Consider the following 13351-nt stretch of genomic DNA (forward strand, 5'->3'; position numbering starts at 1 on the left):
TGTCTATTAGGAAGATAAATATCGTTCGTAAATTTTTACATTTCATTTCTCGTAAGTTGATAGAAAGGACCTTGCAGGTTTGATTTTCACAAGGGACGCAACTACGTGAACCTATAAATCAACGCCTTGGTAATAAGATGTACTTAAAAACTCATCATTGCAAACCAAAATACTAAGATTTTTTTAAAAAGCGCACTTTATTTTTGATTTTGTTTTTTGATAAATTCGGTCGCCAAAATCAATCCAAATTTCGAAAAGAAGTCTCACTTCTTTGGCAAAATCACTAATTCACTATTAAAAATACCAAAAATATCCCTTGCTATCAGTTCTACAAATTACACACAGTAAATTTAGGGGACATATTAAATAACTAACACATTCCTATTTCACATTTGCAATAAACTCTGATTCACAAACAAATTTTGTTGCAAATTGTAAATTATAATCAAGAAATACCTACTACACTACAACGTTTTAGCATTCTTGCTTGTTCTCAATTTTCTCGATGGTGATTCACACTTCAGATGGCGCGACAAGTATCGCTAAAAAAATTATTAATAATCTAACTGTGCTTCGCACTTCTAACAATATGGTATTGCATACCCATCTATGTGTATTAATCATCTTGTTTTATTTACATTTCATATTTCGAAATGCGTGTCCTGTGTTTAATCAGAACTGCACCAGGGAACATATCAATTCAATATCAGGGTAGAAATTCAGTCTTTTACGGATTAAGTTGTATAATGCTTATTGAAAGCAGGTCTAAGCAAATATTAAAAATTTTATTTTCCTTGTATAAAATATAATAATTAAGAGCGAAAACGATATTTCACGACACGAAATATTTTAGAGAGATAGAGCAATTATTTTACTGTAAGCGAATTTCAACTCGATCACTGGCCACGGCATAAAAAGAAGAGAACGAAAAACTTTCTCTTGAGTTGTGTTTGCATTGGCTGGTTTTCCATTCGATTATGAAAAATATAAAAAATCGTAAAATAGTGGAATGCTTTGGTTTTCTCCTCTTTATTTCGAATTATTTGTTAAAATAAATAAGAAATTATATATTTTGACATGACAATTGTTTCGACAACACCGTGTCTTTATCGAATGTAATATTTACAAACTACCTGCTACTATATATATACCGAAAAATGACCAAAAAATCTTAATTAATGTTGTTGCGAGAATTTAAGTTCAATAAAGGAGAGGTATTTAAATCTAATTGATCGTTAAGCAATACATTTGAATGTCTCATTTTGTTAATCTCCATGGCTTCCAATAAACTTAATTTTCTACTTTTTGTGGCTGTATGTAATATAACAAAATTGTCGTCAAAAATGTGTTATTTAAATATTTTCCTATTGTGTTGTTAGTTCGGTACAGACAACAATAAACTCAGACAACAGACAACAGTAAACTCTATTTATCCGAAACCTAATACAGAACACGAACAAATTAAAACAATTACATACATAGGAGAACCTAGTGAAAAAGTTTCAAAACATTTGCCAAAATGTGGTTTAAAAATAGCTTTCATAACTAACAACACAATAGGAAAATATTTAAAAAACAATAAATCGAAATGTCCAAAATCCCAAAAATCAGGTGTCTACAGGTTGAAATGTGGATCTTGTCTTAAAATTAATGTTCAAGAAAAGCATGTTAGTTCTTATTTATTTTGATAAATGGATTTTCATCAAGTAAAAACCTCCTCAGTTCAATTATTTGTTAACTTAAATATTGAGGCTCAAACAGTATCTGGAAAATTCCCGCCTTTTGCTAGTTTTGTCATAAGCATATTATTACAATTATCAAAACACAAATACACATTTTATAAATCTAATAGAAAATCAAATAAAATATCAGACGGTGTAAACACACTTCTACTCGGTTGCTTGCGAAGCTCGTTAAGATGTGACGAGGTGACTCTGAACCGTCACAGACACTCTACTAAATGGGTGGTCCGCTGCGTTAATTACCGTTTGAAACGTCACTAAACAGTATTTCAAGGTGACGACACAACCGAAGGGTCTCGATTCTAACACAAAAATCTTCCGGAATATCGTCTTTGGCGTCACGGCTGTGTGCGTAAAACGTTTTGCCGGCAGATGGAAGGCATATTTGTAAAGAAACGGTGTTCTTTTACTTCACTTCGGTCGTCTCGAAGTTACGAGTTAGAATAAAATTTTTATGGAAGTTTGTCAAACAAGACCAGAAAGATTTCAGACGCTCGTTTTTAGATGTGCACCGTCTTCGTCCGTGCCGTTTGATGGAGAATAAAGTAAATAAAGTGCTGTTATGTTGATATGGTTCGTTCGGATTGTGAAATTTTTATTTTGTTCTGGTCGTTTGGCGGGTACAAAGTGACAACTGATTGAAATTCTCGATGGCATTGAATTCTCGATAATAAAAAACTTTATTTTGTGTTTTTTTCAAAGTTAGATTTCTGAAATTTATTTATTTTAGTTCTTTATTTTATGTATTTATTATTACTAAAGCTTACACCATTTTACAAAGGAATTAGAAAAGAATAATTGATCCTTACAAGAACTGACTATACTTACTAGGTCAAACTATTTTTATTCTATTCACAAAACTTCTGGAATCCTCCTGCATCGGTTGTTGTTGAGCCGAATTTGCTAACGTTTCGCCAATCGTCCTGTTGCCTTCTTCAGAGCTTGATTTAAACTTGCTCGCATTTTACTCTGTGCCTGCTTATATGTTGTTTGAAGGGGGCGGTGCTAAATGAGGGGCATAGACATCATCTCGGATAACTGATTCCCATATGGGTGGCAGGTAAAGACCTGAGTCGCGGTTAAGATTGTTAGGTGGCTTATAGAAGATTCTGTTGTTCTTTCTTACATTGAAAACATCACTGACCACATATCCAAAGTACTAAAGAAATATAACTTCAAAACCAGATTTACCACTTGTCCAAAAATCTCTCAAAATTCTTCGGTCCGTCAAAGACAAATTCCATTTGAAATGTTAGTAGTTTACAGCATTCCATGCATATGCGGCAAAGAATACATTGGAGAGACCGGACGAAAAATATCAACTAGGCTCAAAGAACATGAAAGAGCCTTAAGACTAAGACAAATAAACTCATCAGCAGTTGCCGAACACAATCACCAAACCGGACGTAAAATTTTATTGGATAAAACTAAAATTCTTGCATGTAATCAATTCTTCTACCAACGAAAAATTCGAGAGTCTATAGAAATGTATAAACAATCTAACAATCTTAACCGCGACTCAGGTCTTTAACTGTCACCAATATGGGAATCAGAAATCCGATGCCCCTTATTTAGCTCCGCCCCCCTCCAACAACATATAAGCAGGTACAGAGTAAACTGCGAGCCAGTTTCAGTCAAGCTCTGAATTCTAAACCTACTTATAAAACCTAAGATTCTATAGCCCCTTAGCTATTGTATCATTGATTCGATAAAGTTAGCCTACATTCAGGACCCTAAATCATTAATTTCATTCACCAACTTGAAGATAGCAGGTGCAAGATGCTATGCTATCTCCGAGAAAGGGAACTACAATTTATCAATAACTTATGGGCAATTCTATCAAATGGCTTTGAAAAATGCAAGAGATTGGCTTATATGAACTGCCACTCCAGTTTTGAACGAAATTCTCTAAAAATATACCCACTCTTCTAACCGCGTGAGCAACTAACTAAAAGGTTTTCGAGAAAATCGTTGGGCATACACGGCAAAATTATCAAAATATGTATTTGTTTTGGGCAAAATATTTGCATATCTGCAGTTTTTAGTTTGAATTGTTAGTTTTAGAAAAAAAGAATAATAATATCAAATTATGATTGAAGGAAACAGTCCTTAGACATCGAATTTTTAACGCAATAAAACTTATCAAGGTTAGAGTAGGATACAATGTGGTATATCCACTCAATGTCCGTAAATTCAAATTTTCCCAGTATTAAAAGCGAAAACTAAGTAAATTAGAAGAGAGTGTCTAAAGCACAACCCCCGGGCCGCGGACTGGATCCGGCAGTAGCAGCGCAAGAAGAGATTATTGCTCCTCAATTACTCTACACTACTGATGTGGTAACTTCGATAAGCGATTCCGTAGCAACAATTTGCTTTTTGACTTTGTGTGCATCTCGTGTGCTTACTAATTTTTTTTTAACAAACGAAAAGTTAACAAAAATCGTGTCTGGTGGTAAGAAATGAAAAGTAGATGCACAATGGTACGCCTATTTGTTTTCTGTGTAATGAATCAATTTCAATAGCAAGAGCCATTACTTAACTAAGCATCCTATGTTGCACTCACTGACATTACAAACAAGAAAAGATAATATCCAGAAACTCCTCGCCAATTTAGAAAAACAAAAGAGTTTCATAAACAAAGAACACAACATGATAATGTCATGACATCTAGTGTTACAGTTAGTTCAGAATTAGCCGTTTGCCGAAGGGGAACTTATCAAGGAGTGTATGTTACAAGTTTGCAGGGTATTGTATCCTGAAAATAAAAATGAATTTGGAAAAATTAGTTTGTCAAGACGTATAAAAATGGTGGCTAATGATATAAAAACGACATTGACTGTCCCTGGTGTTGATAAGAGTTCACTGTTACTGTTTTTAATGAAGTTCAAAAAATCACACTTGCGATGGTCAAAATTCGTTGGATTGCTCACAGATGGCGCACCTTCTATGGTCGGCTTATCGGAATTTTGAATGAAAAAATAATTAAACTTGTGTTCTAAATCCATTCAAAATGTTATGAATGTGGTAGTAACCATCTTTTTTTTATCTCGAAATGAGATTTTATGCAAATAAAAGACTACTACTACTACTACTATCTGAATGGAGTGACCAAAAATGGATATGTGACTTAAGATTTCTGGTGGACCTTATAGGCTATTTAAATGATTTACATTTGAAACTTCAAAAACAAGACAAATGCTGTCTATTAACAGTTACCATTGTTTACAATGTCGTTAAGAATTACGAACACTACTTTTAAAAGCGACCCACAAACCTATTTGCATATGGACCACAACTTGTCAAAAGTTGTCCATACCTGGTCTAAAGAAACAGAAACTGTAATATTTAAAAGCAACCACCATACGTCGCCAGCAAAATTCCTAGTAAATTATAGCTTGGTCCTAGATTAACATGATAAGTGTTAAAAGAATATGATATAGTTTCTCTCACCCTATATTAATTACTTTGACATAAGTCAGAGTGCGGCAAGGAAATATTCCATACGACTAACATAGTTGGCTCTGCCATAATTTTTCCAACGCATACGAGATGCATTGATCGCAATCGGATCGATATGTTGCCAGATCATCAATGATGGCAACAGGTTAGCGCGGTTCTACGAGTAGAACATCACCTCTGCGAGAGCAATATCGCCTGAACATGAATGGGATATAAACCTCGTCTGTTGTTGCCTTAGAGACTTTACCCGTTCTTAAACGGTATTACTCTATTTTCGTTTATGTCAAATTTGTTTACATAGTATCTGGATGAATTCTAAAGAGAACGACTATGCGGAAACACGTCACTTTCAATTTCCCGAAGGAAAACGGCATGTTTCAAGAAGCAAGAAGGTGTATGCGTGTTTAGATTCGGAACTTGTTTTCATCACGTATTCCAAATCGGAAAAATGAAAATAACATATTTTCGCAGCGAGTGTTTCTCGTTTTCGACTTTGAGCAGGCTTGCTCCAGTTTCAAAAGAAATTTCTACTCACTAACCTGTATGCGTCCTCAAATGGGCTTTGAGGTGCGAGCTCTTGCCGTAAACTTTGTGGCAACCCTCGTACGAGCACCGGTGGGTCTTCCTGCTCAACGAGCCGAATCTCATAGACGACTGAATCCGGGAAAGGGAGGTCCTTTTAATCGGCGAACCAACATCGTATTTACTCCGATTGGTAACCGTTGCTCCGGTAACTACCCTGTTTACCGCTTTGTTGACAACAGGAGGTTTGTTTTGGTTGTCGTACCGATCCGGTCTCTTCTTCGTGCGTTTCTCCGTATCCGATGGGACTTCTGGAACGGGCTCCTGCTCGATTCTGGTCAGATCGGTCAAAATTCTCGCCACCATGTACGACGAAGACTCCCTGCTTTTGTCGCTTACGTCGTCGTCGTCGTCGTCCTCAAATGCGGGTATCTTTTCGACAACTACCGCCGGACTCTGTCCGAAGTCTTTATTGGACAAGTCCAGGGGTCTGTTTATGTGTTTGCCGTGCGACATCTGCAGCAAACAGTGCGCGGCGAATTTAACTTCATCCATTTTCCGTACGAAAAGGGCCGATGAAACTTTATCACATAATGTCCCACCGTTAAACACAGAAAATAGTTTTCGACAAGCGGGGGTGACGTCGTCGTGTAATACGAGAAAGTTATAGACGTACGTCCGCAACAAGTTAACGCGGACAGGCACACTTCCCGACTGCTCTCGGGGTAACAACGCGGACGAGTATTTCATCCCCCACCATTTGTATTCCCTTCCCCATATTCCCGTATTGCTCTCTGAGCTTTCTGCTTATTTGGATTTGGCTTTTCGCGAAGAGTTTGTTATTTCCGCACCTGCAGCGATTTTTTTTAAGGAACACTCGACGTGTTTTTTTCAAAGTCGGGGGCGGTGGAGGGGGGCGGACTGGGCGGCTAATTAAAAATCGTGCCTCGTCCCGTTTTTATCGCGCGTAAATTTTTCTGTTATTTAAAAATCTCGCCGTTAAAACGGCGGTGAATTAATGATTTTTTGTTGACTCTGCCGGCGGTTTTGTCTTAAATGGAATCTTTACGTCGACTACTTGAGGGAATAATTTTTGGGCGGGGAATTTTCCTTTGAACCTCTTGATTTCGGGTCGATAATCTTGCCGTCGAAAACGCGTGATTTCAGGTTTTTCATTTAAAATATAATCATTTAGTGTTCATGAAATAAAAATGTCACTAAGGAGTAGAATTTCAAAATGAAGAGGTTCTTGGTTGACCTTAACGGGATCCTTGGGTCAATTTTTGGTCATTGCTATCCACTTACCGACAATGAAAATGGTATGCCAAAGGTGTCCCAGTGGGATACTATTAAGAAAGAATGAATCTTTGGAACCTATTTATTACTTATATATCTTATAACACTGTGATCACCACTGGTTAACAGCAAGTATTATGATAAAAATGCTATCATAAGTGGGTTTTAAGTACTCGTTAAGTGTTAAGGCCAAGATTCAGCCATCTTCGTAGTTTTGTGAAACCAGCTTTTTTCGATTTTATTTATCTCAATGTACATTTACCTCACAAATAGGTTAAATCTTGTCAAATTTTCAAAATAAAATATAGTTGAAGGTGGTCCAAATTAAAGTTTCAAAATTTGCGGTCAAAAAAATCCGGTAGTATGATTTTTTCTTTACTTTTACTGCCCTTTTATGTGCTACAAATGCTCGAAATTTTATGAAATTTTAAAATTTAGTGCACGTCTCCATAATGGATCGTTTTTAAGTGATCTATGTTTAAATTTCAAACTTTGGTACGGAGTGGAAACATGGACCCTGAGTGAGGCAATGGAACGGATGTGAAAATGTGGATTTGTGGGAGAATGCTTAGAATTTCCCGGACGGATCACATAACACACAAGAAGGTACTCCACAGAATGCAATACGAGCTCGGGATGCAATAAAAGCAGGAAGCTAGAATATCTAGGCCACATAATGAGGAATCCAGCAAAACACTGTTTACTACAAAATATAAAGGTTGAATAAAACAGAGGATTAGGAAGCAGAAGAATATCTTGACTTGTCAACCTGTGCAAATGGTATGGAGCCGCAATCCTCCAACTCTTTTGGATCGCTGTTAGCAAAGTCCATATGGTCCGACGGTCGCTAATATCCGTAACGGATAAAGCAACTAAATATGAAGAAGAATGCCTAAATTATTTGAAAGTGTAAGGAGTAGCATAATCAATTTACTTCAACACTGGCAAGCTGCGCTACAACTAAGATTTTGAACATTCAAATTCTCCGTGTCTGTGAACAGAGTGGAGTCATTCCAAAGCACCATGTCCGCGATGTCTGTTTCTCGCTTTAATCTAAAACATAGATAGTTTTGGTTAGTTCTATCCCAAGCAAGTCCGACAGCAGACTACAACCTCAACATTTTCAACAAGAATTTTCTAAGCTATATATACCAAATTATAGGAAAAAGGCACAAATGCGAAAGTGCACGGAAGAATATAAAGGAATTAGAAAAATATTATCATGACATCAATGTCGTGAATCTGAATGACCTACGAAGACACTTGTCAACTGGAAAGCTATGGCGTAACGTGCCTGAATATCTTATCAATGATCTTATATAGAAACTCAATAATTGATTGTCATAATACCCTTAATTTTTTTTCGGCTTTGACCTATTTCATGGAAAATTTCATTATCCAATCCGATCCAAAGTTCCAAATTTTTTGATGCAGTAAATCGGAGAAGTCCGCCATTTTCTGGCAACGCATTATTCCGACAAGGGTCCGGTATGGCCACCGTGGCCCGTTCCATTAAACGAAACCAAATTTACCAGCGCTACTGATTATATCCATTGAATAGCGGAGGTTTGATACAAAGCGTAAACGTAATTATCAGAATTAACTACGGGTCGGTTTGACAACAGTCGCACTGAATAGGTAGGCCATAAACAAAGGTGGATGACAGCAACCCGTAATACAATTTAAATGTTATAATTAGGTCCGCCCGGGCGAGCATTAAAAGTTTCCCCCGTGGGATCGCATTTCGTCGGGATTTTTTTTTTCGCTTATTTAGCATCCAATCCGGAAAATTTGGTTCCTTTCTGGAAAGTTTGCGTGCTGATCTCGCGAAAAGTTTAAAAATATTTTTGTCCGTTAAGTCTCCCCCGAGATTCCGGGCCCTTAAGCAAAGTTATCCGAAGGCGCAAATCGCAGATGGTATTTAACCAACTTTCTTCTCCTCCTAAAACACTCTCGGTTTCATTCTGATTTTTGTTTTTTACCTGGTCGCTCCCAATCAAAGTAAGCAATTCTCCTTGATACTTATAAAGGTTAAATAAGCACCTTTAACTTAATTTAAACTTGTAAAAATATTGCTAATTTTGGTTTTTTACTCCAAAAAATTGTTCAAAATCCGCCAGGCGCATCAATAAGCAAATAACAGATTTTTTTAAAAAAATGTAGCAAAAGTACTACTACTACTAGAGAATTCTATTTAAGCAGTTTTCAGAAATAATCTTCTTATTTAAGAAGAAGTATTCTCATCATAATGATTGAATAATAATATTGTGATGTCATGTCCATCTGTTATTTCTGAGGTCCAATATAACACCATCAAAAAATTATGATAGGATCAGCAACCAGTTTCATTGGTGTACTTTACAGGGTTAAACTTTGGAATATTGATTATTGATAACAATTTCCTCAAATTATAGAGACCACCAAAAAATGTTTTAATTTTATTTTGTGGTAATTGTGGTTTTATGCTCCTCCACTTCCTTTATTTAAAAATAAGAAAGATTTCGAAAATAGGATCACTCTCTTGATTCTGGTTTTAGAAAAACCACGGTCGTAAAGGAAAATTTGTATAATTGCAATAAGTTATCAAAACTGTTCATTTATGTGTTGTCTATTTTGTACTAATTTGCCCCATATATATGATGCCGTTTACTTTTTAAACAATTCGATTTAATAAAATTTAAACAACAAATTAAAAATCTTAAAAGCAATGTGTTTTATTATGTTGTTTTTAGATATATTTTTCACAAAATAACGAAACTTAAGCTTAAAACATTTGTCGAAAATAAAAATCTATTGCTCACCCAACAGCACACAATGCCTTTATTTAGTATTAGTATTAATAAAAATAAAGTAACATTTTTCGGATCAGCGATACAAAGACACGTGAAAAAGAATAGTTTCAGAATAAGAATAACTTGTGAGTTTTTATATACCTGATATTGACATTAACATAATGGCAAATTTTTGCTAATTAGAATTTTGCTATCATCAATCGAAGTGATGTAAAATGGAGCGTTTACAATTTTAATTCGAAGAGTTGTTTCTTCAGTACCTTAATCGGAGTCGGAATCGAACTGTCCTATTTTTTTTATAATTGCATACTTCATATCCGTTTTAATTTCATTTATAACATTTTGGAGAATACGGCCCTGTAATGATCTTTTAATATTGTTTTCCGTCATACGTTTACTAAAATTATTGTTTGGATATTTTAAACCTAGGGCTTGCTTTAATCTTGTGTGAATTTAAGTTAAGTTTTTAATTGATTCTCTAAATAATAATAACATCTAGAATAGAACTAGTAAACCTAGAATATTATACTGTGTGAAAATTTGTGAATATAATTCATAATAAATAAATAACCATAACACGCCCCATTACTAAAAAAATTAATTAAATTAACACAGAAAGCATCTGAAAGGGATACAAATATCAAGAAAATATGGCCAATCGTCAATTTTTCCCTCGTAGCCCAGAAACTACATACGTTTTTCAGGATCCGATTGTACCATTTTTCAAATCCCAGCACAATTGTAATTGCAAGGCAATATTCAGTAAAACTATAAATCCAGTAAATTAGAAATAGAATAATCTTATATCTAAACTTATCTAAATAATATAGCATGCAGTCCGCCATTAATATTTTTAATATAAAGAGTAAATATAAATGTAAACAGTAAGTATAAAATGTAAATGTACTTTTAGACGCAGGTAGGAACAGAATTTTGTATAGTAAACAACAGCTTGTTCCATTATATTATATATATATATATATATATATATATATATATATATATATATATATATATATATATATATATATATATATATATATATATATATATATATATATATATATGTATATATGATGACACTATATTCCGGGATATCATCCGTTCGCTCGTTGAACTCCGACTGGAATCCTGCAAATCTTGCATCCGACTGGAATCCTGCAGACGTTTCGCCAAAATCTCACTTGGCATCTTCAATGCTCGCGCTCCGAAAACACTTCGAACACATATATGTATATATATATATATATATATAGGTTCTCTCAGGATGGACAAGGACGACATTATGGCAAGTTTCGATGTCAAATCCCTCTACCCGAGTATTCCAGTAGAAGAGGCACTCTTGCTTATAGAAGAAAACGAAGATCTTCCGCCATACATAATGGATCTGTCAAGACATTGCCTGAAAAACGCTTACTTTATGCACAACGGGAAAATTTACCGACAAATAGATGGAGCAGCAATGGGATCATCTCTCTCACCTGTGATTGCCAACCTCTTCATGATTTACTTCGAAAAGAAAGCAATAGAGAAGGCAAATCTGAAGCCAAAACTATGGACAAGATACGTTGATTTACAATAGAACTTGAAGAGGATAACAGTCTGCCCTTTTTAGATGTGCACATCACAAGGACCGAAGATGGACACTTGGAACACACTGTCTATAGAAAACCAACACACACTAATAGATATCTGAACGCTAAATCTCATCACCACCCATCACAGATACAGGCAGTGGCAAATACATTAATTGCTCGGTCCTTCAGGCTCACAAACGAGAGGAACAGAGATAAAAAACTGAAGAAAATTAGTACCTGTCTTCGACAAAACGGATACCAAAGGCGTACCATCAGCAAGGCAATCAGTAAACAACAACAGCCGCAGCAGAGAGTGCAGGACGAGACCCAACGAAGATCGATCGCTGTCCTGCCATACATCAAGGGGGTTACTGACAAAATCGGCCGAATATTACGGAAACACGACATATCAACGGCATACAAACCTGACCATACCATCGGAGCAATACTAAGAAACCCAAAACAAAAAATTACTCTGGAAAACCAAGGAGTATACAGTGTAGCATGCGGATCGTGCAGCCTGACGTATGTGGGACAGACCAACAGAAGGATTTCAGCCAGGCCCGAGGAACATCGTTTAGCCATAAGAAACAAACAAACAACATCTGCTTTGTTTCAGCACCAACATCAGACAGGCCATAAAATTGATATATATATATATATATATATATATATATATATATATATATATATATATATATATATACAGTTTAGTTGTTTCCTTACTTCGTCAACATCCCTCAGAGCCGCCGTTTAAAAATTGAATGCAAGATGAAATATGTTTCACCTCGGGCCTCTTATTACGACCGAACTTGAAAGAAACTTAGTTCAGAAGTTGCCTAAGAATGGGCACTAACTAATGAGTCCCTTTTTCCGCGTACCCGAGACAAATAAACTCGAAGGCAAAAGTCGGAATTCATGAGAAACTTAACGGGAAACCGAAAGCATTGTTGTTTTGCTTTTTTGCCTTTTCGGTTGGAAATGAAACTTTTAATACAAAGCCCCCGCTGGTCGACGTGCAACCGCAAACTTTTGATATGGTATCAAAAACTTTTTGATATGCTAACAGCGTAAAAAAAATACCAAGAAACCTCCGTTTGTTTTCGTCAAATTTCGCGCGATTCTTTTCCCCGGAAACGCGGTTTAATAAAACAGGCCGGAATTAATATTCTTTAATGGTTTTAAACGCTGAAAAAGGCGATAATATTTCAAAGCGGAAACGTATTGCTTTGGTTTTCTGACGTTTAATCGATAGCCCGAGCCAAGGACTACGGATAATGGTTGGGTCAGAAGTGGGATGTTTTTTTTTAGCGCGGGCAACGCGCAGGATTCATCGATAATGGTTTATTTCAATTCGAAACCAAAATGGATTCGGGTTGTTGTCTTTTAATATTTTTTTAAGCGGCGGCGGGGGGCGGCAGCTGTTTGCGCATAAAAACCCAATTTAATTATTACAAATGTAGTCGGGAAAATTAAATTGTTTTATTTACGATGCGGTCACGTGCGTGTTTCAAAAAGCTGCCGGTAAATAATTGGGAGTGTGTATAAAATACGCGGCGCCTGTTAAGTTCGTTTGTTCCATGTATTTCGATATTCGACGGCCAAAAAGGTTTCGACGTTAAAATGGCGTCATAAATTACGTTCGTGGTAAAACTATTTTAACAACTAATAGTGAATCGTCAATTGCACACATCAGTAGTTAATTCTTGTACACTGAACTAACCCAAATGAGACCGAGGATTTCGGACTAGTTTTTCGAAAACAGCGAATCGCCGAAAAGAACCGCTCGCTGGTAATGTTTCCGGCGAGCGCCTGGACGAAGAATTTACGAAATAGCACACCAAACGATGCTGTGCGCCTTGAGACAGCCGTCATAAAACTAAGCTTTTTAATTTTTAAAGCAGCCCTATCTCGACTTGACAAGTTAATTGCAATGAAAAATGACCGACTATCTAAATATATT

The 13351-nt window shown here is 35.9% G+C and overlaps 1 protein-coding gene across 1 annotated transcript in view; it reads right to left on the bottom strand.

The window, feature by feature from the left end:
• LOC132701597 (Krueppel-like factor 13) overlaps positions 1 to 6423 on the bottom strand; it is a 287844-nt gene extending 281421 nt beyond the window's left edge. Inside the window, exon 1 of the mRNA XM_060669670.1 lies at positions 5741 to 6423. Coding sequence (XP_060525653.1) covers positions 5741 to 6278 — 538 coding nt within the window. The 5' untranslated portion in view covers positions 6279 to 6423. The remainder of the gene's footprint in view (positions 1 to 5740) is intronic.
• Positions 6424 to 13351: the final 6928 nt, after the last annotated feature.

This window comes from Cylas formicarius, unplaced genomic scaffold (assembly GCF_029955315.1).
Source record: "Cylas formicarius isolate icCylForm1 unplaced genomic scaffold, icCylForm1.1 PGA_scaffold_4__25_contigs__length_36172078, whole genome shotgun sequence".
Taxonomy (NCBI): Eukaryota; Metazoa; Arthropoda; class Insecta; order Coleoptera; family Brentidae; genus Cylas; species Cylas formicarius.